The sequence below is a fragment of the Helicoverpa armigera genome, chromosome 4 (assembly GCF_030705265.1).
Source record: "Helicoverpa armigera isolate CAAS_96S chromosome 4, ASM3070526v1, whole genome shotgun sequence".
NCBI classification, from domain to species: Eukaryota; Metazoa; Arthropoda; class Insecta; order Lepidoptera; family Noctuidae; genus Helicoverpa; species Helicoverpa armigera.
In genome coordinates this window covers 10,809,765-10,835,368 of record NC_087123.1, presented here as the reverse complement: position 1 = coordinate 10,835,368, position 25,604 = coordinate 10,809,765, and the positions used below count along the sequence as shown (strand labels likewise).

The 25,604-nt window shown below is 36.3% G+C and overlaps 1 protein-coding gene across 1 annotated transcript in view; it reads right to left on the bottom strand.

Annotated features, from left to right (window-relative positions):
- Window positions 1-320: 320 nt before the first annotated feature.
- LOC110374538 (probable serine/threonine-protein kinase DDB_G0267686) overlaps window positions 321-25,604 on the bottom strand; it is a 180,445-nt gene continuing 155,161 nt past the window's right edge. Inside the window, exons 7-9 of the mRNA XM_049847007.2 lie at window positions 4,152-4,379; window positions 3,201-3,355; window positions 321-3,105 (exon numbers count right to left, since the gene is read on the bottom strand). Coding sequence (XP_049702964.2) covers window positions 1,225-3,105; window positions 3,201-3,355; window positions 4,152-4,379 — 2,264 coding nt within the window. The 3' untranslated portion in view covers window positions 321-1,224. The remainder of the gene's footprint in view (window positions 3,106-3,200; window positions 3,356-4,151; window positions 4,380-25,604) is intronic.

The window sequence follows — 25,604 nt, the reverse complement described above, 5'->3', positions numbered from 1 at the left end:
CACATACTGTCCACTGAATAGGATATTCTCACTATAGAAATTGTTTTACAGGTATAGAAGCTGTAAGTCCCTAATTTATTAAGAAGTGGGCTGAATTGTATATTGATTTATTCTTAAATGTTTGGAGTATTACAGGTGCTAAATAAGACTGCCTATCAGCTTTTTCGCTATAGGAGTTAGTGAAGGATTGTAATTTAAAGGGAAGAGGGTAGATTCAGATAAAGCTTACTACTTGATAGTGGTGGTGCAATAAGGTGGGGTGTTGGGTAGGCAGTTCCAATAGTAGTAGTAGGCATTCAAGGTAAATAAAACGAAATTACTTAAAGCATCATCTTATATTGTTAATAAATTTTTACAAATGGCGTTATTACTGAATTAAACTAATTGCGATATGACTTCAGATTATGTTCCCTAATGAATAAATACCCATTGCTTTCATACACAAATACAGCAAAATTCTTAGACATGTAATGTTCAATCAAATACCGCTTCCCATTCCATATTTCGCCCGCATTATGTAATACTATGGTTTTTATGGCACTTAATACATGACATACATTTTACAAATCATTCCTATAAATTCCCATTGTTGGATGGAATCTGTTTGGAGTTAGGTATTCTAGTTTGTACTCGACTTTTTCACTGGAAATATTGTGATGGCACGAACAGAAGTGCTGTGGAGAGGGTCAATTTAAATAGTTAGCTAGTAGCGTGATAGCCGCATATTTACTAAAGGATAGTGAAACTACTTTATGGCTACAATTGAATTACGATTCTATTAGATCGAATTAGGCACTAAATTTCCATGTAATAAGATATTTTTAGGCCACTTTTTGTTCACACAGGTGTTATTAGGTTCATAGTTTATTGTCTCGATACTTTTAAAGTGAGCTACAAACTAAGAATTTTCCGATTATTCATTAACGATTACATTTATGAATACTGTGTTAAATAATTTCTACATTGATACTTTCGATGATAATAAGTTAGTAAAGACAAACAAAATTTTAATAATAGGGGATACAATGCGTTTAAGAGATAAATTCCGTAAATAGGGAGTACAAAATCTTAAACGAGTAAGTTTTCGAACTTAACGTACGTAGGTATTGCGTATCTAAAGCGTGTTACAATGTAGTTACGAATAAGTTATACAACTACCTTACATCATACAGTGTTATGTCTACTATTGTACATTTTACAACAAAAAATATTATATGTTAATTGCTATACAAGGCCAAAGTCTGTGCACACGGCGGCGACATCGCGGTTGTTCTGCTTCTCCGAGTTGTTGGCGGCCATGTTGAGCTCCACCAGCGTGTCCACGCTGTTGATGCTCACGCCCTTCAGGATCTTCTGCGCCGCTAAACTAGTGAAATTAAAGCTCAAGTCGCTTAAACTCGGAAAATTGTAGAAATCCTGGTTCTCTTTCTTGCTCTCCTGACTCAGGCTGTACCTCTTCTGTTTGTTTTCCAAGCAGTTTATTTTCTCAGCCGACGTGTTTATATCTTTTATCTGGTCTTGATTCTTCAGCGCTAAGTTCGGCTCGGACCCCAGCACTGTGGGTTTCTGGTCAATAGCCTTCGTTAACAAATTGGCTATGGAGTCCGAGCTCACCCTGTTATTTACATTTGGAAGTCCGTTCAGCATTTGAAGCGCTGCTGCCTTCTTTAGCAAGTCTACACTTTTGAGTTCACTGTTCGAATTAATGTTCGTTTGTATTCCACTGTTGGCCGACGACAAAGAGTTCTTCTGGTACCTCAGACTTCCCAATGATCCTATAATGTTATCGTAACTTTTAGTTGGCGTTGACGGAATACTATTCGCTGTAGTTTCCAAATTGTTTATGTTATTATGGATTGCCGGAGAGGCAGGATTAGATGCAACTTCATTGGTATTGTTTAATTGGTTTTTGTACACAAAACTATTATTATTAGTTGCACCACCTATTTGCAATGAAAGCTTACGATTATTGTTCATACCGGTGTCATTAATTGAGTTCTTATTGAACTTGTTTTCTTGAACTTTGATCGGTTCTTCCTGATACATCTGCTTATTCTTTTCGACACAAACGTCGAATGAGGTTTCAGTGGGGTTTTTTGCAGTTTTGTTTTGGACTCCGTTTTGGGATACTGACACAACTTGCCTGTCGTCGTTTATAATGTAAATATTACTCCCGTTTGAAGTCTCGGTGACTTTGCCATTCTCAAAAGTAATGACGGACCTTACTGGCGAATTTTGTACATATACTTTGGTGTTAGTACCACCACCGTTCTGAGAGATAGTATTCGTGGTAACTTTTAGTGTGATGGAGTTGTTAGAATTAGAGCTGGCCAACATCGTCGTCGATGGGTTTTCTACTTTAGCCCCTAAGGTTTTATGCAGCGGGGTTGCGGTTTTTTTGGGTGTGCTTGGACAGTTTTTTGGCGAACTTTTGGGTGACGTGTTACCGTTTTTTACCGTTTCACCACCGACCATTGGTGGTTTCGTTCTGTACTTGTGCAGACTCTTTGGCGAGCTCTGTAAGCTCTGTACTTTGACGAGTGACTGTGCTCTGCTAAGGCCGGGCGCTCCGTGCTGGTTGCTATGACTAGGCGAAGGCTTTAACGTGCGGTCTGATATGTGGGACTCTAAACTTGAATGGCCGCTACTCCCGCTAGTATGGTAGCCCCTTTTCATTGGTGAATTTTGGTCTAACTGACCGTTTTTGGCATCCTTTCTTGGGGTGCGAAGTGGGGTCGTACTTTCTAAACTGGAGGGGCCACTGGTGGACATGATGTGGTCAGAGTTGGAGTAGTCGACCCTCCTGAGGCTTCCGCTGGGGCTGTCCCGTAGTTTGGGGTCGCTGTGTCTTTGTGGCGATCCGAAGTGATCGAGGATGGTTTTGTTGGTGGAACTCCTGCTGAGAGTGGAGCGAGGCAGGCTGCCGGAGCTGGGGCTGGAGTGCCTGACAGGCGAGTGGTCGTAGTGGCCGGTCACAGAGCCCGCAAGCCCCGACTCAGTGGAGAGGTGCCGTTTGTGCCGCCGCGGCAGCGTCGACGACCGATTACTGATCTCCGAACCGTCGTAGTACGATGAAACGAAAGATGTTTGACTCTGCAATGACTCCTGAAAACAGAATATTAAAAGTGAGTTAGTTTTTATGTCCTACAATATTGTGACTCACAACTCAAGGAAAGTATGTATATAAAATTAGTTATTACCTTTGAGTTGGTCTGCGTAGCGACGCAGTGCAAATGCACCGCTTTGGAGTTGAACCACTCGGTGGGCGGGAACTGCGCAGAGAAGGTGCTCATCGCGCGCGTCTGCTTGCTGCGGCCGCTTCGTCTGAATAAGCGGGACAACAGGGACACTTTCTCTGAAAATAGTGGAAGAATATCATTAGTATTTGCTTAATTAAATACATGTTTTTGTTTCAATTTAAACCCCTAAAAAGGAAACAAAGGACGAACATAAAGAATAACAGATTCTTATTTTATCTAATAACGGTAAGATAGGGCCGACTGGTCTAGCAGTATAGGTAATATGTTGCCATAAGTAATTGAGCAGAATACATAGCTTTGCAAGGTGCTCCCAGAATAAGAGAGAAAGGGATTCGTATAAAGAATCGAGTATTGCAAATGACCATAAAATCTCACTTAGTAAGCAGTGGCATTCTAAGTCAATACTAAGAAGGTACATACCCAATATAAACGGAAAGGCAGAATGATACTTGCCGGATTTGGTACCTCTAATGTCTTCTATACTACTAGGCAGGTCCATAACCCAAAGTCAGGACGACATACTGCGTTTAATGCTGATATAACCGCTGAAAGTCTAATCTCAATCGTTAATTGTTTTGAAATATTGATAGAGATTTAAAGACTTATGGTGATTAAATAGGTCTTAGTTGAAATCAAATCTGCTAACCTCTTGAATGATTCTATTTTTTTTTGTGGTTTGGTATCAAGTGTTTTAGCTAGGTACCTACCCTTTACAACACCTATTTTATTTAGATATCCTGAACAGGATCCCAGTTCATTTTTTTTAATATTACCTAATTCAAAACTATATTGTGGAGTCCTTCATCCACTATTGAACTTCCAAAATAATAGATTCTATTTACCATCGACCAGCTAAGCAGAAGAAAAATAGTCAGTCCAAAAAGTACTTACTAGGCGACGCAGATTCGACGCTCGGCGGGTAATCGGTGGAAGATGAGCTGTCAGTGGTGTTAGCGTTCTTGTGATGCAAGCTCCGCGTGGAAGCGCACCTCTGCAGGTACTTGCTGGAAGACCCGAAGATCCGCAGCGAGTTCCTCCGGTCCAGGGACCGCGGCGCTGGGAAGGAAGCACTCCGTCTCTTGTTCGGACGACCGTACAGGATTTTGTCGTTGGGATTGCCTGGAATTGAGAATGAAGAATTTTAGTCGTATTGTGCAGGAGTAAGAGAATCGTATGCTAGAAATTAGCATCTCATTTAGTCATGTTTTAAGTGTGTTAGTTCAGTGTAACTTGCACTTATGTTTTGTATTTGAGACTTTCTAAAAATAGGTGTGAGTATAGGCATGGTATGATTCCTCAAAGCTATCTTTATTAGTCCTATTTTTATATAAAAACCAGCCTTTATTGTGAAAACATTATAATTCTTGTGCCTATCCGCTTTTATTAAACCTAGATAAAGCGATTAAAACCCGCTTTTAATCCACCTGTTCCATTATTCCCCAAGTAATGCGACAGAACATAGTTAGCTACACTTAATTGAACCCATTTACTACATTGTTTAGTATCGTACTCGTTCAGCGAATGTTTTAATACCACATTTCGCATGGAAATAAATTCCGAGGTATTTGCTTGTTCGTACTCAAATTTAACGGACATTTGCGTTGCATGTTGATTTGTGAGCGTAATAAACAGTTTCATAATGTTTTGCTTTAAAGTTTTGCTAATGGGCTGTGACACGGTATGGTTTAAATTTTGCATCTATTGACAGTATAAGTATTTAGCACATTTAGTTCGAACAACTGGAATTGTGTATTGTATCTACACACAGTATATTATTTTGCTTCAAAAGCGGACATCATCTTTTTATTGTAAATTCTGAAGGATATAACTGTTATATAATATAATATGAAACACTAGTTTGAATATAATTCTTAATTTTGAAGCTACGAGAGTTTTTTTGAAAGGTCAATGAACTTTGTCAAAAAGTTTTTTGCAGATATTTCCCAAAATAACAAATTCTCGCTTTATTTAAAATTAACCATGAATTGAAGGTTGTTTTAATAATATTGTGTATAAATTACAAGTCTTTGCTTTCGCTGGAATGCGAGAAAAAAAATATTTTATTAATTTTGCAAAATAAATTATATAAATTTTTCTATACGACATTAGCATTTTGTTTTACCACCAAGATACACTCCAGTTATGTAGCGTCTTACTGTGAAAAATTGGAACATTTAACGTGCAGGACTTCAGAGTTATAACGTTTCTAAGTTTTTTAACAATTTCTATGGAAATAGGGTTGTCAAAAAAAGCATGAGTTTATTTAATGGGACTATACGGTGTGATGAAATACAGTTCTAGATTATGTTATTTAGGTATGTTATGGAAAAATTACACAATATCTATTAGCAACATTTGTTAAAAAATATTGAACCACCTCGAGATAAAACAAATGTAGAATATTAGTTTTTTATTTTATAATAATATGAAAGCAAAATACATTAGGCATGAATGCTACCGGAGGTGAAGCAGGAACCAAAAACGCAGTTGAAACTGCGGTGGATAGCCAGTATTAAAATTTGAGTTTATGAAAGAAAAGGGAATTACCAAAAAAAAAAACAAATATCAGTTTACGCCACATCTTCAGTATCTGAAATAATGAGGATTTTGTCTGAAGTTAGTTCCACTTCTTCAAATTCGAAATTAGAATCCGTTGGGATATAACGCACATTGTCCATTGTCACTTCCAACAGAGAATAAATCTTTGGGGGTAAAGATTTTGGAGGTTTACTTCTTTTATTGTGGGACTAGATGATCCCGCGAACTTCGTATCGTTTAAACCTTCCCTGGACATCTACAAACATTTTAAAACTAAAATAAGCCAAATCGGTCCAGCCATTCAGGGGCCCGATTCTCCTAAGTTAATAATGTCAAAATCGAATAGAAATCGAATCGCAATAGCAGTTTTAACCATATCGGGCATTCTGCTACTAATAAAAGACCAATCGTATTCGATTGAAATTTTGATTGGTGTGCGATTGGTCTGCTATTTTGGTAATTTTAGTCTATACGGTAGTTTGCTGTACAATCATTTTGCAATCATAAATCATTTGCAGACAAAATGATTCATTATTGAATGACAGAAAAGAATAAATACGTTTATTTCAAAGAAAAAATAGCGGAATGCCACATACGCTTCAATCGTAATCGAGTCGGGATTGGATCTCAATCGAATCGAGTCGAACGTGAATCGTATGTCGCTTAAGTAAAATTAGGAGAATCGGGACCCTGGAGTTTTAGTGAGACTAACGAACAGCAATTCATTTTTATATATAAGAAGATATGGTAGATAAATATGGATCAGATGATTCAAGTCCACGGTGAAATAAGTCTGTGACAGTTATTTCAAATTAAAACTAAAACACTGTCATGTATGCCACCATGAATGGCATCTCAGGAAACGATTGACCAATAATTTTAAAATACATATTAAGAAGACAAAAATAAAATTACTAATCAAAGAGTTGGGTGACAACAGCAAAACTGAATACAATTTTAAGTCTTATAACACCCTTATAACCAACAAATAGGTACATGGCGTAATGCTAATTTTAATATTATGTGATAAAAATAAGATAAAAGAGACAGATATTATATTATAGGAATTTTAAAAGACCTTTTCTTTGACTTCTGTCATCTACTAAACCTTAAATAAATATAACGACCATCACTGAAGTAAACCATACACTTGAGTGACAACCCTAAATTAAAATTTTAAAATTTAATATCTCCGAAGTCCTATGTTTAAAGCATCTAGTTTTTTTTGTGGGAGTAATAGGTACAGCAACTAATAATATGGCATTAAAAAAAAATGCTAATATTGCAGGACATCTCAGAAAAAAAATAAAAACTAAATACCAGAAAAAAATTTTTTTCGTCGAGACTAGTCGAGATTTTTTAACTTTTTCAATATAAATAGGTGCCTGAAATACATTTGAATCATAACCAAAAAACATGTAATGGAAAAAAATATTAAAAACGGAAATAAAACGTTTCTTTGGTTTCTATGGACTTTTCTCGATTTTCAATATTTTTCGAAAACTATGATAGATAACTTCACCGGAGTTTTATTAGGGGATTTGTTCGATTTCTACCTTTCTAAATAGCATATAAAATGAGGATGTCCGCGTTTGAGGCAAAATTACACACTGTGCTACATAGGTACCAACCGGGATATTTTTTTGAAAGTGACAGGTAATAATTAGCTATAGAACCTATGGGATAAACAGTAGTTAAATACAAAAATACATAAAGGCATAAAGGATTGTGACTTTACGCAGAGTGCATTATTTACCTATCCTTTGTTACAAGAACCATAAAAAGAAAAAACCTTTAGTTCAAAATTGGAACGTTCCAATTTCAAATTTCGCTCCAAATTTTAATTGTAAACCGTCAAACTTTTGACACGACACCGAAATCTCATTAAAAACTGAAAAAGCTCATAATTCATTGGAACACGCGCTTGCGCATCTGACTCACAAAGAAACACCGAAGCGAACAGTTGCTTTCATAAATCAAGAGTGAACTTGACAGATGCGTGAGTGCGTAATGTAAGCACATACATTTTATAAACACACACACATGCAAACACTTACAAAAGTTGTACTAACGTACGCCTTGTTTTGTAGGTTTGTGTCTGTGTGTGTGACGCTCTCTTTTCCCCTAGATGGTAACTAGGATTCTATGTAGGTGTGAACATGATGGATTGCCAGCCTATTTACATGCCTAACGCTTCGGTCTGTTTTATTCGCGACAAAATTGTCTGATTTCTAGATTCTTAAGCTAAGATGTAGTGTAGAGTTAGCTGGGTCTACGCAAGATGGTTGTTAAGCTTTGTGTAATTAAAATGATTCTATGTAATTTTACTTGTAACTCGAAGCGTTAATGACTATTTATTTAGTCAGTAGATACGCCCTTTGGTACTTCACACAATATTACCTAATTATGTGCGTTGGTAGGTAGATACAGTTCCAAAAGGGTTCTATAAAAGGCCATTGCTAAATTATTAATTTTCAATTCATTCATGAATGAAATCTGTTTATCGCTTTAAACTAAACTGTTTTTCTCCTTACATTTCCAACTCAAGATAAATATAAGGTAAACGTACCAATAGTCGTCGGATTTCGGAAATCACTGACTTTGAAGCGCTACTGTGTGTTAAATATTCAATAGAAAATGATAATTTTTGCATGACGTGATAGAGTATTTATTCATTATTCTAATTAACTAATGTTTTTTTAATCATTTCGATGGGTTAATATACTTATTAAGGCAAAAGTAAAAAAAGGGCGATTTGTACCAATAGTCGTCTGATTTGTACGGATACTCGTCAAATTATCCCAGTACTCGTCAACTTTTAATGCTAATGTAAACTCTCTGCTCTTGAACATAAGGTTCAAGTTATGTACATTTTTTTGTGCTTGAATTTGTTAAGCATACTTGTGCTTTTGAAACATCAGGTAGGTAGATAGATAAAAAACCAAATTCCTATTTAGAATAGCAGGTCATAATCTGTTAGAAGAGCAGGTATTCAATAAAACAGATACATGGTTGCATTTTAATTTATATTCCTATCTATCAAACGCCTGGAATCACAAAACCAGTCTATGTATAAAATATCTATATAATTATCGGCACGAATTTTGAGCTCTGACCTACATCTGCGCAGAAGTGATTTATTAGCAAAGAACCAATCCCGAGTGACCGCTATGACGCGATGCACTGCGGCCCAATCACCGCTTTAGCCCGTCCCCGCGCCTCACTTTATACCACAAAAGGGACCCAATAAATACTTCTGCGCAGGAGTAGGTCAGAGCTCAAGATTCGTGCCGATAACTATACTAATATTATAAAGCTGAAGAGTTTGTTTGTTTGAACGCGCTAATCTCAGGAACTACTGGTCCGATTTGAATATTTCTTTCAGTGTTAGATAGCCCATGTATCGAGGAAGGCTATAGGCTACTTTTTATCCCGGTACGGGAAGTAGTTCCCACGGGATGCGGGTGAAACCGCTGGCAGAAGCTAGTATGTTATATTTTTTAATCATAATAACGATGCAGTCATGTGCATATGTGGCACGAGTAAAATAATTACTTTTAAAATATTTAAATTGTAAAATAAAATAATTAGTATTGACAAAAAATAAAAGCCACATTCATTTACATAGTTTATCGCGAAATAATTACTAACATTCATAGATATGTAGGTAAGGTTGTCATTCATCAAAACTTCTGAACTGCTTAGCGCATGCTAAGTACCATTTGCAAAAATCTCTATAGACAGTCTAAACTGTCTACTGTCTTAAAGGTATCAATAAAAAAATAAAATATGATTAGGTACAACCAACCGTTCAAACTCAATAATAATAATATCTAATAAGCCCCACAGGGCATCTGAGGTGGATGACGGGGAGTAGCGACCCCGCGGGGCTATATATCCGAGTGCTCCGGGGAGAGTATACTGTCCCCCATCTCCGGCCTGCTGGAGTGAAGGTCTCCCGCCTCTTGGCTTGCCTTCATTGGCCGACCAGAGTGCTAGAGCAGGGTTAGCAGCCCTGCTCGGAGGGTAGGTGCCTCGTGGTAAGTGGCGAGTGGGCCGGTGATGCTAGACCCACAGGGAGCGCGTGATCTGCGTTTAAAGTCCGCCGAGGTATCGTCACCCTTCAGCCGCTCATGTACCTGTTGCCCTCTTGTTGCGATTTAGCAACTGATTCCCGGGGGCCCAGTAAGTGAGGTGGCGAGTCTCCACCTGCCATTTTAACATGTATTTTATACATTGTCATCGGCAGGTGCCATAGTTCCTCATCATCATCATCCTCCGAGCCTTTTTTCCCAACTATGTTGGGGTCGGCTTCCAGTCTAACCGGATTCAGCCGAGTACCAGTACTTTACAAGAAGCGACTGCCTATCTGACCTCCTCAACCCAGTTACCCAGGCAACCCAATACCCCTTGGTTAGACTGGTGTGAGACTTACTGACTTTTGACTACCCGTAACGACTGCCAAGGATGTTCAAGGATAGCCGGGACCTACAGTTTAACGTGCCATCCGAAACACAGTCATTGGTGTCATTGCAGGATATACTTAGAAAGTACATACAAACTTAGAAAAGTTGCGTTAGTACTTGCCTGACCTGGAATCGAACCCGCGCCCTCATACTTGAGAGGTTGATTCTTGGCCCACCAGGCCACCACGACTTTTTTCCAGGTGCCATAGTTCCTATAGTTTCCTATATCCAATCAACATTCAACATCCCTCGCAACGCAATAGCCCAAGTAGTTTTCCTCCATAGTTAGCAATACTTTAGCACAGAACCGGAGATTGTCCTTGGGTTCATTTCTATAGTATATACAGGGATAATCGTCGGTTTTGTGTCACCATTTCATTAAAGTTGTCTTAAAGGGCGTTTTAAATATTTTTGCTGCATCTGATGTTGTGTGTGGTCCCTTGATTTACAGCTTTTATGACTTTTAAAAGCCCTCTTGCTATTTTTTTTATTCAGTCATGATCTGCTATTAAAATTACGATCATGCAATCACTAAATACAGACAATTTTAAATAAAAAATCTTACTTAAGATTACTCTTTACCCATCAATATCGAATACGACAAGCAAAGAAGTGACAGCGATGGAAGCTATGTCATCTTAGTTTTAAAACTGATTTTAATATTTTTGCGTCAAAACTAGTTGAATGACATAGTTTTTATACAGGCGCTATTAAGGCACGTTAGGAAGACGCGGTACAATACGCATAACGAAATGCAGTTATTTCGAACAAATAGCATAGTGTAAGAACAGTCAATTTTTGTTTGCCACAAATTGTAATCCAAGCGTAGGTAGTAGAAACAAAGGCTAGTGCTAGACCTACTTGTACCCAAAGCGGTAAATCTTAATCAAATGGCGGAGACCTACAGCGGCCAATATAAACCTGAAAAAACACTAGTAGAAAGTGCATACTTATAGAAAACAGGGGATTTAATCATTAAGAAACATATTAGTTGAATCGAATAACATGACTGTGTACGTGCGTCTAGAACCAGCAGAGGAAAATTTACCCCTAAGAAAAAGCTTAAAAGAAACGCAGTTTTATGAACAAATGTAATCTTAACCTTAAATATGTTTGTTCTTGACAGTTATCAATTTTGTAAAAGTCCCGATATTAGCTATTTTATTCGCATTTTGTGCTGTAAAACACAAAATATCCTCATTATGACGAGTTTAGGTGCAACTTTTGAGCATGTCCCAGTAGTCGTCATAATAATTGTAAAATTGACGGGTTTTGGGTCAAATGGGAGTTTTGAAGTACCAATAGATGTCACATTAAAAAAATATATCTTCTATGTTAAAAGTATTCCAAAATGCATATTACATCGCTAGCAAATAAACTTAACTATCTAATTGAATAAAGAAACATACCACAGACCCCACTGGAGTTATTTAAATCAAAACACAAAGCCACGTGCTGGGTTTCACTTTTGACAGCTGAACTTCACGAAAAAACGATTTTGTTAGGGCACACACGTTTGAAATAACATATCTTAGAAGCCGTGACTGTTAGAACCCCGTATTGTTATTTCAATTGTGCAATATATTATCAAGAATATGTTGATATATAAACCGGCCCATTTTAAGTTCAGTAGAAAATAATAATAAAAGTTTTAAGATTAATTGACGACTATTGGGGCATGACGACTTCACCCGCGTTTACCTTAGAGACGTATGCAACTGATTCAGTACTTGACATGATCCTTTTACAAACACCAGCATCGGTAATTAATACCCGCATTTAATTGAGTTTATATTTACCAAACGTTTGTGCAAGGTTGTAACTTTGGCGCTTTATTGAATGCCTGGAGATTCAGTAGTCATTTGTTTGGCTTTTTTGGGATTCTGGATTTAAAATTTGGAGGTTGAAATCTTTTGTTTCATATTATTATTTAAATGTTTAATGCAAGGGTGTTAGGTATCTATAGTAAGTTAAGGGAAATTTCCCTTGTGAAATTTCAAAAGTTTTCAGCTGTTACCCTTGTAGAACGGAATAGGTACCTACCTACTTTTCCGATTCTTGTGGACCAATTTTGACGCCCTAAGTAGGTACTCCCTAAAGTATGTCACATTGAAAATTACTTATTCTTTTTATTATAGGACGGGAGTCTAAATATCTGACTTTGTTAGCATTATCTTCAAATAGATCGCGTAGAAGTTCAATAACACATCAAGTTCACTACCCCTAGATAGAGAATCCTTGCGGCTATTTTCCTTCTTCATCAGAGAGCTAAACAAGTCATCCTAAGTCCTAACGATGAACATAATCGCCAACATCGGCATCCCCGCCCATTAAGATGCCGACTACTTAGACAACATCACCAACCGGAGACGCCACTACCATATCTTCCCTAAGCCAAAGACACGAGAGCCGGTCATACGGGTAAGAACATCCAAATCCTTGAGTTCGACCATTTTGTGGTGTGCGAAACAATGTGATCTAAAATGCAGGAGTAAGCCATATAACTATTTATTGCGTTCCCTCGCCTGTAACGCATATTATTGGCATACTTATTATTACTGCATACAGATTTCTGCTCTTGGCGGATCTGGTTGGTTTAATGCTCTAAGAAATGCCGACTACTAAACTCGTACATAGCATAAATAGGACGGCATGCGTACGAATAATTTTAGCGCACCTTTATGACTGGATGCTTCTCAGAAACCGTAGTAATGCGATGCTGTTTAGATATATTTAGCTGGAATGCCAAGCGAAAATGTTCTGTGATCTTTGGTGACCTTTTGGACTGTTTCCGCGGTTTTGGAATGCTGGATTTATCAATTTGATTATCCTAGATAGGTAAGAGTGTGACTGTTCTAGTGGTAATCCTGTTTTGACTATCAAAAGCGTCTAGCAATGACACTAGTGCAAAGGTGTATCTGTGTAGCAGATATGGATATTACAAGGGTCGAGAAGAACTGGAAATGTGCCTAATCGTGGATTTCGATAATCCACCAGGCAGTGAGCCTTATTTATGAATTTTGCTTGGTGTCCGTCGAAAGTAAAATACTTAATGACGTCCAAAAAGCTATGTTTAGGAACCACTTTTGTCAGGTTTCTAAGTAAGCATTGCAGATTGTTAATCACCTGTTTAACGCAAAATCTGGAGAAGTGTACCGAAAAAGAGAACATCTGTCTGATATGCATTATCTAGATAACTGCCGCTTTACACATCATTCTAAAAAGTAGCGTTATTAATTTATTTGTTAAAAAAACAAACGCAACTTCCGACATTTTATCTGTACGTGTCAACGAGCGTGCGTATCTCAAAAACAGCTTTGCGGATGTTTGTATAAATATTCCAAGAAAAAGAACTGTTTGTGTCATTCATTTGTGAAGACAGGTGGGATAGATCTGTGGCGAAATGGGGCCCTACTGAGGAAGTGGAGGGTGCAACATATAGATGAGTGCAATATTCAATGATGACAGTTTAGTGAGTAAATTTTTTTGGGATAGCATGGGCAATAGTTTCGGGAGATTGGGAAAAGGCAGATTGCTGGGCCTAATTAAGGGGCCTAATTGAGGGCCTAATTGGTAATCCAATGCTGAACATAGGCCTCTTTTACATAACACAATTTAATTTATTATTAATGGTCTGTACTCTAGTTTGGACCTCTATTTTGTTCCGAATTATCAAGTAGCATGATGATGTTACCATATTTGTAACTGACCCAAATGAATTACTTCCTAGTTCATCGAGCAATTTCTATTCCGCTTTAGAAGAAGCTCCATTACATTGACCATATATTATTACACTTGAAATTGCAGTAACTATAACGTATAGAATTTTATTACCTAAGTACATCTTTATACGACATAAATTGTGAAAGCAACCCAATATTTTGACAAATTTTAAGACTAGGAGGAATTGTAGCAGTCGTAATTTATAGTTTAAAGTATTTTATGAACATTTGTAATTAACTGAAGCATTTTATAGATGATATAAAACGTGCAGTGAAATATAAGCCCAACAAACTTGCACGCTGCAATGTGATTAAATTAAGGCGGGGGACAGACTGCAGGCAAGAGGAATGAGACTGCAAATTTAGCTGAATATACGAGTTGGCTTTAAATGTTGCAGGGCTGGTTCCTTTCATGTAGCAATTTTAAGAGGATAATTTCACTATTGATTAGGTTCATAAATTTAAGATATCCTGAGTGAAATAAGTTCATAAAACTTGAGTAAAAACGATGACTTCTATTAGCAGAATTTCTACAAATATACCTATTTACAGAAACCATCTGACCATAAAATTTTTACAACATAAAAGCAACGCATCAAAATTGCATCGTGTTTTGCAAAGTGTACACCTCGCTTTATGATATACCCCGCGATCCTGCAATCTTCATCTGTATTCCAATAATAACTCTGGACGTCGTATCTGCTAAGTGCATTCTTATCTTTAACTAAAATACACGTCCTGCCAAAGAAAAGCAGTCACGAGCCGACGGCGATGGCCGACTACTATGTTGAGAGGAATGTACACATTTGCATGCCACCAAGTTTACCGACTATGGAGAATAAAATGATTAGCAGAGGTGCCATAACGGAAAATCACCTAAGAAAGTGGCGCGCCAAAATGCGGATGAACGTGGAACGTTACTGTCAACTCCTTTTTTCGGTAGTTATAGTTTTTTGTAATAGCAAAAATCGTTGACAGATAGCAAAGAGACCAGAAGGCCTCATTAGTTCACTCGTAACTGATCTTCTTGGTCATGCCCACCGTACTTATTTGACTTTAGAAGAAGGCGCTTGACCTGCCTGCATTACGGCATCTCCGCTCATCTTTCCTTACTCCGTGGTACCGACTATGTATTCTGGATGTACCCCATCTGCAGTATTATTGTTGCAGCGATTTTATGCTGTTGTTATGCAATTTTACACCTTATTTTTAGCTTCACAAGGTTGGTTTTAGCCTATGTTAGTGTAAAAATATGTGTGGCTAGATTTAATTTAATGATAGGACTATATGTGAGCAAATTCCTTTGGTTATGTTATGTTAGGTTCATGTTATTATTCTACAGATTACGATACAGCTATCTGTGTATTTTTGTCGCTTATAATCTGTCTTTCGCTTTCATTTTTGCCGCGGCCATTGTTAATGTTCGTTAACCAAATTAAAAGTGAAAAAGTCTTTTGTTACGTTATTATCTATTACGTTAGTTTTTTGTTTTATTTTTTGGAACTATTGTTGTGTTTATTTTATCTTTGTTTCTTTATTTGAGATAGTATTTATCTTGTTTTCGCTAGTTTGTTACATGAACTTCCTGATTTGCGGGTTAAAGCCTTACATCAGATCAGTATTGTTTCCGGAATCATTAAGTGGCCTTTTGATGCAAATAGTACTGAATTTCAGGCGGCTTGATTTTAGATATTAGGTAATCAGAACAAAATCTTCCATTTATGGAAGGTAAAAGAACTAGGTGCCTATTAATATAGAGTCGTAAAGAAAATGTTCCGAACACCATATATGATCTTCCACGCTCATTTTCTATGCTTAATCGCTTCCTTCCTTAATCTGAGAGAATCCCCACATACCAGTTACGGCATACGATTTGATCACAATGTAGGTATACTTTCACGACATAGATGAATAGTCAGAGAGCTAGGCACTAAGATTTTTAAATGTATTTGTGTAGGTCGTGTGTCTAGCTAATTATGAATCCTCTTTTTACTTAATTTAGGTCGACATTTCTTTCACTAATTGAAAATGGGAGTTCTTAGTTTGATCTCTATGTAAAGTATGTGTTTGTGCGCGATTATCTCACTTTCGGGTGAATCGATGTAGATGCGGTCAGGATAGTATTTTTACTTAATAGGTAGTCTGTATATATCTATACATAACCCAAAAATCTGTTCTGTAATATCGAGACCACCATTCCAGGTTACTATTTTTCTACGACTCTAAATTCGACCATATTTTCTTAAAACTATATTCACACTCAGTTATAATATCCATCTCCTAACCTATACTATTTCAGTCGCATCTCACAGCCGCTTTGACGGTCTAGTCTTCATAACACGTGCGAGTTGTTAACGGCGCGGCGCGGCGTATAATGCGAGCGGTATGCGCGCGCGCAGTCGCCTCCAGCTTCGGGATTCTGATCTCTGAGAGTTGTTGTTATGAGTTACGGTTTGTTTACGGAGTTTGTTGGGGTATGTATGATTTTGTAGCAAAGTGGCAAGGTTAGGTCTCGTAGGAATTGGTGATAAAAGAGACCCATACTTCCACTTTCACTAAGACTCGTCTCGTTTTGGAAACTGCTTAAAAGAATCGTAAAGAAGCTTGAATTTTAGTAACCCCTGTGTCTGTATCATGTCGCCATTACCTGTCCAAATTATAGGTGGTCAATGCATTTGGGGAAAAATGCTTATTTTACTTAGTAAGTAAAGTCGGTCACAACAGGAAGAAAAATCTAAACCATATATCGAAACGAATTACAAAATTACACCCAACTCTCTTATAATTAAGACAGCTCAAGAGACGCATAAATCACCAGATGCATCCAAAGCAATTCTTCCGTATATAAAAGTCTGTCAATAAATCTAAGCGATGCACCGCTGCAGTCTTCTGCATACTCGACCCAAATCTCCGGTCGCATCCGTATCATTAAAAATAAACCGGCGTTCATTAGGTGAACATTCATTAATTATGAATGGATTGGCGTCGGCTCGCTTAAAATTAGCAATGGATATTGAACGGATATCTATAATAAAGAGGATTTTTTTGTTTGTTTGAACTCCAAAGGCTCCGAAAGTGAACCGATTTGAAAAATTATTTTTCAGTTGGAAAGCTACACTCTTTCCAAGTAACAGGCTATTTATTTTATACAGGGACGGGTAGTAGTTACCTTGGGACGAAGGTGAAACCGCGGGAAAACGGATAGGCTATACTAATCTACGCTCAACATAATAAAGAGGAAACATTTGTTTGTTTCACCCTAAAAGCTCCAAAACTAACTGAACCGACTTGAAATATTTCACTGTTGGGAAGCTACATTATCCGTGCGTACTATAGATTAGTTTTTATCTTAATACGGGCAGTAGTTTTCACCAGACGCGAGGAAAACCACGACAGTCAGCTAGTTATACATTCATTAATTACATATGAATTGATTGCTCTCCGTTCCGACTGGATCGCCTAATTTTAGCAATGACTATTGAACGGTTAACCGATACACGTATAAATCATCGCAATCCTGTGTTTGGATATAATTAATGTTGCTTTATTTCGGATCATGTTTCGTTTAATGTGGCTGCTGTTTAATTCGTGTTTTGTGATTTCATTGTGGGTGTAAACGCTAATGTATTGGTTATTGCCTTGGAATCTCGCTGTTCTGTTGTTTGAATTAATGTCTCGTGATATTGATGTCTATGAACTATTGTTTCTATTAGTAAGTAGCTTGATAGTATGCTAGCCTGATCTCTCTCCGGTGGTGTCGGATTGCCGTACCATCGGGCTATGAGAGTGAAGGGATAGTGAGGGCACCTGTGTCTGCACAAATGCTAGTGCACTATAATAAATGTCCTGCGCATTTGGCTAATCTTCTTACATGAGAACAGCTACCGTAGCTGATAATCAGCTAAGAGGACATCATCATCATCACTACGTTATCCTTCTATACTCAATATTATCTTTAAAGTATTGAAGAGCTTTCTGTACTGGAAATCATTCATTGAGCGATTCAGAGCTCTCTACCGGCGTCGATGGACTTCCGTGAAAATGATGAATGTATACGGAAGTTAATTACGTTGCAGATTCGAGATGGCAAGAAAAATAAGGTCAGTGGGATCTCGTTTATAGAAGTAGTGTCAAACTGACACTATACTTGTTTATAACTAGAGTGAAATTATTCGCAGAAAATAGTAAACAGTAAGAAGAAGAACTGGTCAGAAATAACATAGTATGAAGATTGAAATATCTGCAAAGATGCCTTAAAAAGATCTGACGGTGTCTATCGTGCTTATCTTAGATAGCTATGTTAATGTTATGAGCAACACTTGAATTCAATTAGTTTAGAATTTCTGCTATTACCCCATTTCATTCTCTATCTACAGCTACCACAGATTAAGGGCACACTACAAACTTTTAGTCGGCCAATAGTTTGTATGGGCTCATACATCAGTAGGTACGAAGATGAATGGTAGTAGGTACACACATTACAACGGTATTTAGTCGGTACCAGACCTATTGGCTACTGAAAACTTGGATTGCAATCAAGATTTTCTTTCAAAAAACCATCGGGTGAACCCTCGGCCGACTATTTAGTCTGTAGTGTACTCTTAAGTATAATCTATTTAACAAGAAGTGCTCTATTAAACTTTCATTGCAGATTCAATTGCGCTCATTATGCCTTGTGAAATAATTTAGCAACCACTTAACGAGTTTCTGAATAGAGCATTTAATTACAAAAAAAACTGTGTTAGGAAATGTTGTTTGGGGTTTTCTTCTGAATTTTATCACGAATATTTTTGTAATTTTTCAGTTTGTTTGCGATCTGTTGTTTCCGATTTTTTCTGTATTTGTCAGTGAGTAACGTGAAATTACTGATTATTGACCATTCAAAAAGGAATGCTGAGAATGGAAGCGACGACTTTCCTGTTACTTAATTAAGAACAAAACAATAAAACTGCCGAATTAATTAAGATAAAAAAGATCGCGACTTATTTTTATGAGTGTGACGTGACATATAGTAGAATAACTTAGCGTATAACGGTTTTAACAAGGACGTATTTGCATGTTTAAGGCTTCAAATAACAGTTATTCTTAATAACGTGTTTACCGTTGCAGTTTTATTGGAATTCGATGGTTTTGACATAAAATTAGCGGAGCGTGAAGCACTGTGGTTCTGTACTTTGTAAGCACGGTATGTTCATGATGAGTTTCAAGGATACATCTCATTAACACACTTTTTGGTATATTTTATTTACAAGTATGTCATGGTAATAGGATTTTCTGGTTCTTATAGTTCTTATGTACTTTGGTAGAACTTGACCGTATGAATTCATGAATAGATCCGAAATAATAAATCATTATTTGCAGAGTTATGACTGCTTAAATACTACTATTGAAAAAATACTTTAAGCGGAATTTAAATTACGAAAGCTACGTTAAACAATATTGGCATATTATATAGAAGACTGCCAATATTTATACCTGTCGCTTAGATGAGGTAATGAATAACAAAATCCATGCATAATAATATTGCAAAATCAAGCTCCAAAAAATGCCAAAAAAAAACAGTTGAATGAACTGCAAAAAACGCGCAAAACGTAACATGAGAAAAATGCATTCGAGTTCAGGAAGACGCATCATCGCGAAAGAATTTATATTCGAAGTTCGGTGTCGTGCTTACTATATCCTTGGGAGGCCAGGATATATATTATGTGGTGTTTTAGAATGCAGATAGCCTTTTGGGCACGATCCCCGTTGACAGCGATACGGATAAATTTTTTGATATATAGGTGTTTTTTTTTTTGGTCAATATTTATTGTTAAGATTGATTAAATGATTGATTAAATGTGTTATGTAAATTGAGTTTTCGATATATTTGGCTGTATTTTAGTAGATATCGACGACGGTATGAATTCACACATATGCGCATATGTCTCCGTCGAATTGAACAATTTTTAAACTTGCTTAAAAACTAAGAAGATTTCTATGTTTGGATAATAGTAAGCTACTTACGACTGACGCATTTTAAACACTTTTATTTTGAAACACTAATCTTTATTTGTTTAGTAGGATATGATTATTGTGCAATATTCGAAAGTTATTGCAGAATTAGATTAAGTCAAGTAGGTAGGATTATGTTTACTTTTCGCCTAAGATGGTCAGTTTGTAACTTTTTCTTCTAATTTAGTGCTGTGTGGGATTGGTGTTATATTTCATTTTAATTCTTGCAACGGTATTATAAATTTTTGGATAGCTTAGCTAATAGATTCGTCGTTTTATTAGAAACGTTTCAATAATGGCTTGAATATTAAAGTTAATAATCATCATCCTCCGAGCCTTTTCCCAACTATGTTGGGGTCGGCTTCCAGTCTAACCAGATTCAGCTGAGTACCAGTGCTTTACAAGAAGCGACTGCCTATCTGACCTCCTCAACCCAGTTACCTGGGCAACCCGATACCCCTTGGTTAGACTGTTATAATATTAAAGTACTGTGTTGATATTAAAGTTAATAACTTTAACTTAAATGGTTTGTCATCTATTGAAAATACTTTATATGAATGCGTTAATGTTATTTACCCAAATATATCAATGTTTTTAATTAATTTTGATTAATTCTGGAATACATGACAGGATGCGATCGCCACGGCACATTAGGGGAAGTGCAATTTATTGCTCACGCGCATTTTTTGCCGCCATATTTCTTTCAGAGCGCTGTAATTAGTAGCGTTCTAATTTTGAATGTTGAAATGTTTTTTATTGGTAAACTGTCATTTTTTTCGTTGACAGTGTTTTTTTTGTTTTAAGTTATCACATTCAAGATGGACGACAGAAGTAGTATCTTAGTAAAACACTTGTTTTAGACGTTTTAGACGGCGTTCCAGATTGTATTCCTAGTAAGTATAGGATTATTATAACCCAATTTCAAAACATCGGATATGCTTTATATTAGATTAACCAAATATATATTATTAAGGCAGGATATTTCTAACCCGATCAAAAGCAAAGCACGCGTATTTCCTGATTTACGAAACTATTTTATAACAAATGTCGGTATCAATTAGTGTCAGAATAACAAATATTATTTGCTGCCAATTATAGATTGTGTAAACAAATTTGAACCATATAGCAAGGTGATAAAAGTCAGGGTTAATTTTGTTGGGTGTTATTAAGTAGTAGATTAATGAGATGTGAACAATATGGCGCAGGAAATCGGATTAGAGTGTTCCTGCGCTTTGATCTTAATATTGTTTCCTAACAATAAGTTAAGGTGGGTATAATTAATATCGCTATTAGTTTTTAAGATGTTCTTAATGATTGAAGTTAAGATGTTATGTAGATGTCACGACAATAATCTGCCCCAATTGGGCTACAGGCCTCTTATGAAAATACCACGGAGGTCCTAATATTCAAATTGGAGCACCAAGTAGGTATTCCAAGGAAACATTTATATGTGAGAGAGGGTAGATATCTGCTTAGAGTAAATAAAATGTTTTCGCATTGTAAAAAAAATCATCACCCTTTTAAATATCCCTATAAAATAGACTAAGTTAAAGCTGTAGATTAAAAGCTGTTTAGAATACTTGTGAATCTACAACATTGGTTTTACGTAAATGAAAATTGCTCAAGATATGTAGGTACTCCAAACTTGAGTTAGTAGCACAACTTAGTAAGTTAAGTGTCTACTTCACTTATGTATGGTACATGTTTCAATTTCAAACGAGGTATCTACTTATGTATTATGTAATAAATAAATATGTGAGATATTGAATAACATCCTTCAGAAATTAGAATTACATCAACACAGAGATGACAAGCATATTTTTATTCATATCATTGCTAAGCACATGCTTAAAAATAAAGAAATCAATATTAACTGCCTATGTAATAAATTATATTCATAAACAACATTCAATAAAATGGCAATGGGAATTAAAACAAACGTCCAAATGCCCATAAATGGTGAGAAGACAGAAAATTATAAAAAGTAAAACCAAAAATTTATGCAAAACCTGACATTTTCCATTTTTGTTGGTGCCTATTTACAAAATTTGGAGTGTTTTTGCTTGACCTTTAATTTTATTATTACTTCCTTGATACTGATGGGTACTTGTGGTTTTTAGAAATAAACCTTCATTTGTTCTGACCTTGATTTCGTCACCGTGAAGTGTCAAACTGTCATGTCATTGGTCATCAAACATCATCATCATGTCAAATTCATTTTTTCTTCCGGATTTTGTGTTAATTTACGTATTCTTGATTACTATCATCGGCGATAAGCTCTCAAGTCTATAAACTATTGAACAGATTTTAATACTTAATTCTTTCACTTTTTTGAAGCAACACTATTGTCGGGTGAAATATAAGCTCTATTTTATCCGAGAACGTAATTTTTACGCGATACAAATACTAATGTTATATATATAAAAATGAATTGTTGTTCGTTAGTCTCACTAAAACTCGAGAATGGCTGAACCGATTTGGCTCATTTTGGTTTTAAAATGTTTGTAGAGGGCCAGGGAAGGTTTAAACGATAACGAAGTTCGCGGGATGAGCTAGTAATGTTATAAATGTATCCATATACTGCTGATGCCTATGCCAATAACATGTACAACAAAACAAAAATGCTATTTAATTAATTACGATAATAATTGAAAGCCTAGAGTAGTTTCAGCCAAGTAATTGCGCAAAGTCGCCAAATTTTTATCACCACAAAAAAGTATCGTTGCGATCCTAACGTTGACTCATCAAAATGTTTAAAAATAATTGTTTTTCAGCAAAAAATCGTCAATCAACAATGTTACTGAACAATTTGACAGCTAGTATCTTAGAGCGGTGATGTGTGAAATTGCTTACTAGTCCTTGGCTGGGTTATTATGAAATCTTTGGTTCGTGTCGCCGAAAAATGCGGCAATGAATGCCGGGATGTTTAAATTGTCGTTTAGAGATATGATTTGATATGACAGTAATTTCCGCGGTAGATTTTTTTTGTTTAGTGGTTTTTATTTGTGTAGTAAGTTTAAATTAAGACAATTTAAGGTAATTTTTACTGGTAGTGAATGATGATAATATTCATGAAAATATTTTCATAAGCGAATTGATTTGTGTACTTATAGGTAAGCAGGGTTTAAGAACCAAAATTCGAATATGTACTAGGTATATTTTCTGTCTTTATTAAATTACTTAATTTGAAAATTAACATTGATTGACATTTCCTCAAATTATTTTATTACGAAAAGACTTCATAGACACAAAATGTGCACGCAACATTACCGTCCCAATGAGATACACTCCAATAAATAGTTATATACCATCTTCACTACTCCAAACTATTTTCAACTTTACCTGTTTATAAATAAGGTTGTTTTTTATACAGAAGAAGTACCTAAGCAATTGGTCGGGCACATCCGAGAACCATCAAGTCATTGTAACAAATTATAAAATAATAATGTTGATTTCGATTTCTTTTCACTTTCCTACTTTGGTACATATTTACAAGTATTTCGGGTCGACGGTAGTTTATTATGAATTCTTATGGAGAAACTTTGCACTGATTTTCATAAGATTTTGTGAGATAACGATGACGAATTAATACTGTTTTGTGCAAAAGTTTGGACACTTGTGTTTTTGTGCAAAAACATTTGCATTTTAAAGTGTAAGATTTATAAAAGGAATTATCGTTTAATTTATAAGGGGCGAAAGGTGTTGCAACTAAAAAATAAATTGTGAAATCATGCCAAAACAACAATTTCCTAAGACCATAGAGTCCTTAAAAAACAAATGACAACTTCACGATGACCATAACGTTCCGTGTCTCTGGTTTTCAAAAAAAGAACTAGGCTAGTCTGTGATGTGGGTCATGTAAATGTCAACGGTCGTTGCGGACGGCTAGTGCTTTATGCCCGTTTAGGTTTTATCCACCGGCCGTTGACACTGGACAAAAAACGCAAAAGGTTAAGTGAGTAAGCTTGACATAGCAAGTTTAAATGAAAAGTCACTGTAGGTAAAGTGATTTTTCATAACTCATTTTATTTTGGATAAACACTAACTAAAGTATTAAAGCAAACGTAGACGTAGTAAAAAAAATAATATTGGGCATCAATTTCGGCAGCCATTACGTGCTACTACAAATAAGTTCCTACATAAGGGTCGAATTTTCTATGGATGTAATGTTGTAGATTTGCATACAACTACCTAGCCGGAAGTTCTGAAAACCTATGTCAAAAAACTTACGCATTTCAACTATTTCGAGTTTGGTGATTATTCCAGTTTTTCCTCTTGTTCGTAATGTATATTTTTCGAACTGAACCTTCTGTACCCATCTTCACAGTATACCTAGGTGGAGCTCTTATCGTGAGCCGTCGCATTAATTTGCTGGCTCCGTACGTTTGCGGAAAAAAGACGACCACGAACATACTGCCTACATACTGATGACCTTTGAGGATTAACTCTAGTTTATTACGGCGCCTGCTGTTTAGCATTGCAAGAATGAATAATGATAAAATAAATATTTAAATTAAAACTACACTGAGGTAAATTAATCCTCTCACTAAAGAGTTGGTAGTGACTATTTAGACAGATGATAAAAATGTAATGGACAACTTGGGTTTCCAAAAAAATAATTGAACTTCAAGTAAAAGTGTTTCCTGAAGTCATAGTAATATTTCGATTTGATTTTTTCTTAGGCTACGTTAATTGGAAACCAGCGAAAAACAAACCGTATATCTCAGGGCTTCGCAATCTTTCGATAGAGTTACTTAAAGAGCTTAAGAAAAAACACGGTGGATCAGTAGGATTCACAAAAATAACCGCTGTATTTACGTATCATTACGTATTACATCTCCGGCGCATACTCATACCTTCGACAATTCACTACAGATAATAGAGCAATTTCCCATCTGTACCCCACAAAATCTCAACAACTAGGCTACTAGTGCCACCGTATACCGTGCGGAATCGTTCCGATCACGCGACGTTCACGTGACGTAATCTCTGCGCCAAAACCTGAATATGATTAGCCTAGATGCCAACAACTTTGGCGTAAGTGAATTGTGCCCTACATAAGTGGTATCACATTTTATTGTGGGCGTGTATTGAGATTAGGTATAGGTAAGATTGGAGCTGGTTTATGATGGATTGGTTTAAGATGGGGTGTGTCTGCATCTGCAATCTGCCTAGGCAGAGTGTGATGTAATCAATCGTGTATTTTTATGTGACACTGTCCTGTCGTATCTTCGTGGATGGAAATGCAGATTTGTAAAGAAAAGGATAGGACAGGAACGAAAAAGGTGCTCTCGTAAGGCAAGGATAGTCGTGGAAATCATGGTGCCAGTCTCAATTCAGTTGGTTCTTTTCATGTGACTTTGGCTTTAAATAATGACTGATATTCCAGCATTTTAAATAACTTTACTTCCACATTTCATCAAAGCCTGCTTCCAAATTACCTACAAAGTATACAATCCAAAGCCTGCAGCCACGATAAAAACTATACCTGATTGTTCAATAATGACTCTAAATCGATTCACTAAACCACAAATCGATGCAATTTTATCAATAAATCGACCGAAATAAACTTCCTATAACAAAGTTTATTAATTTGTTTTGTATCCAAGTTTGATTCAACTATT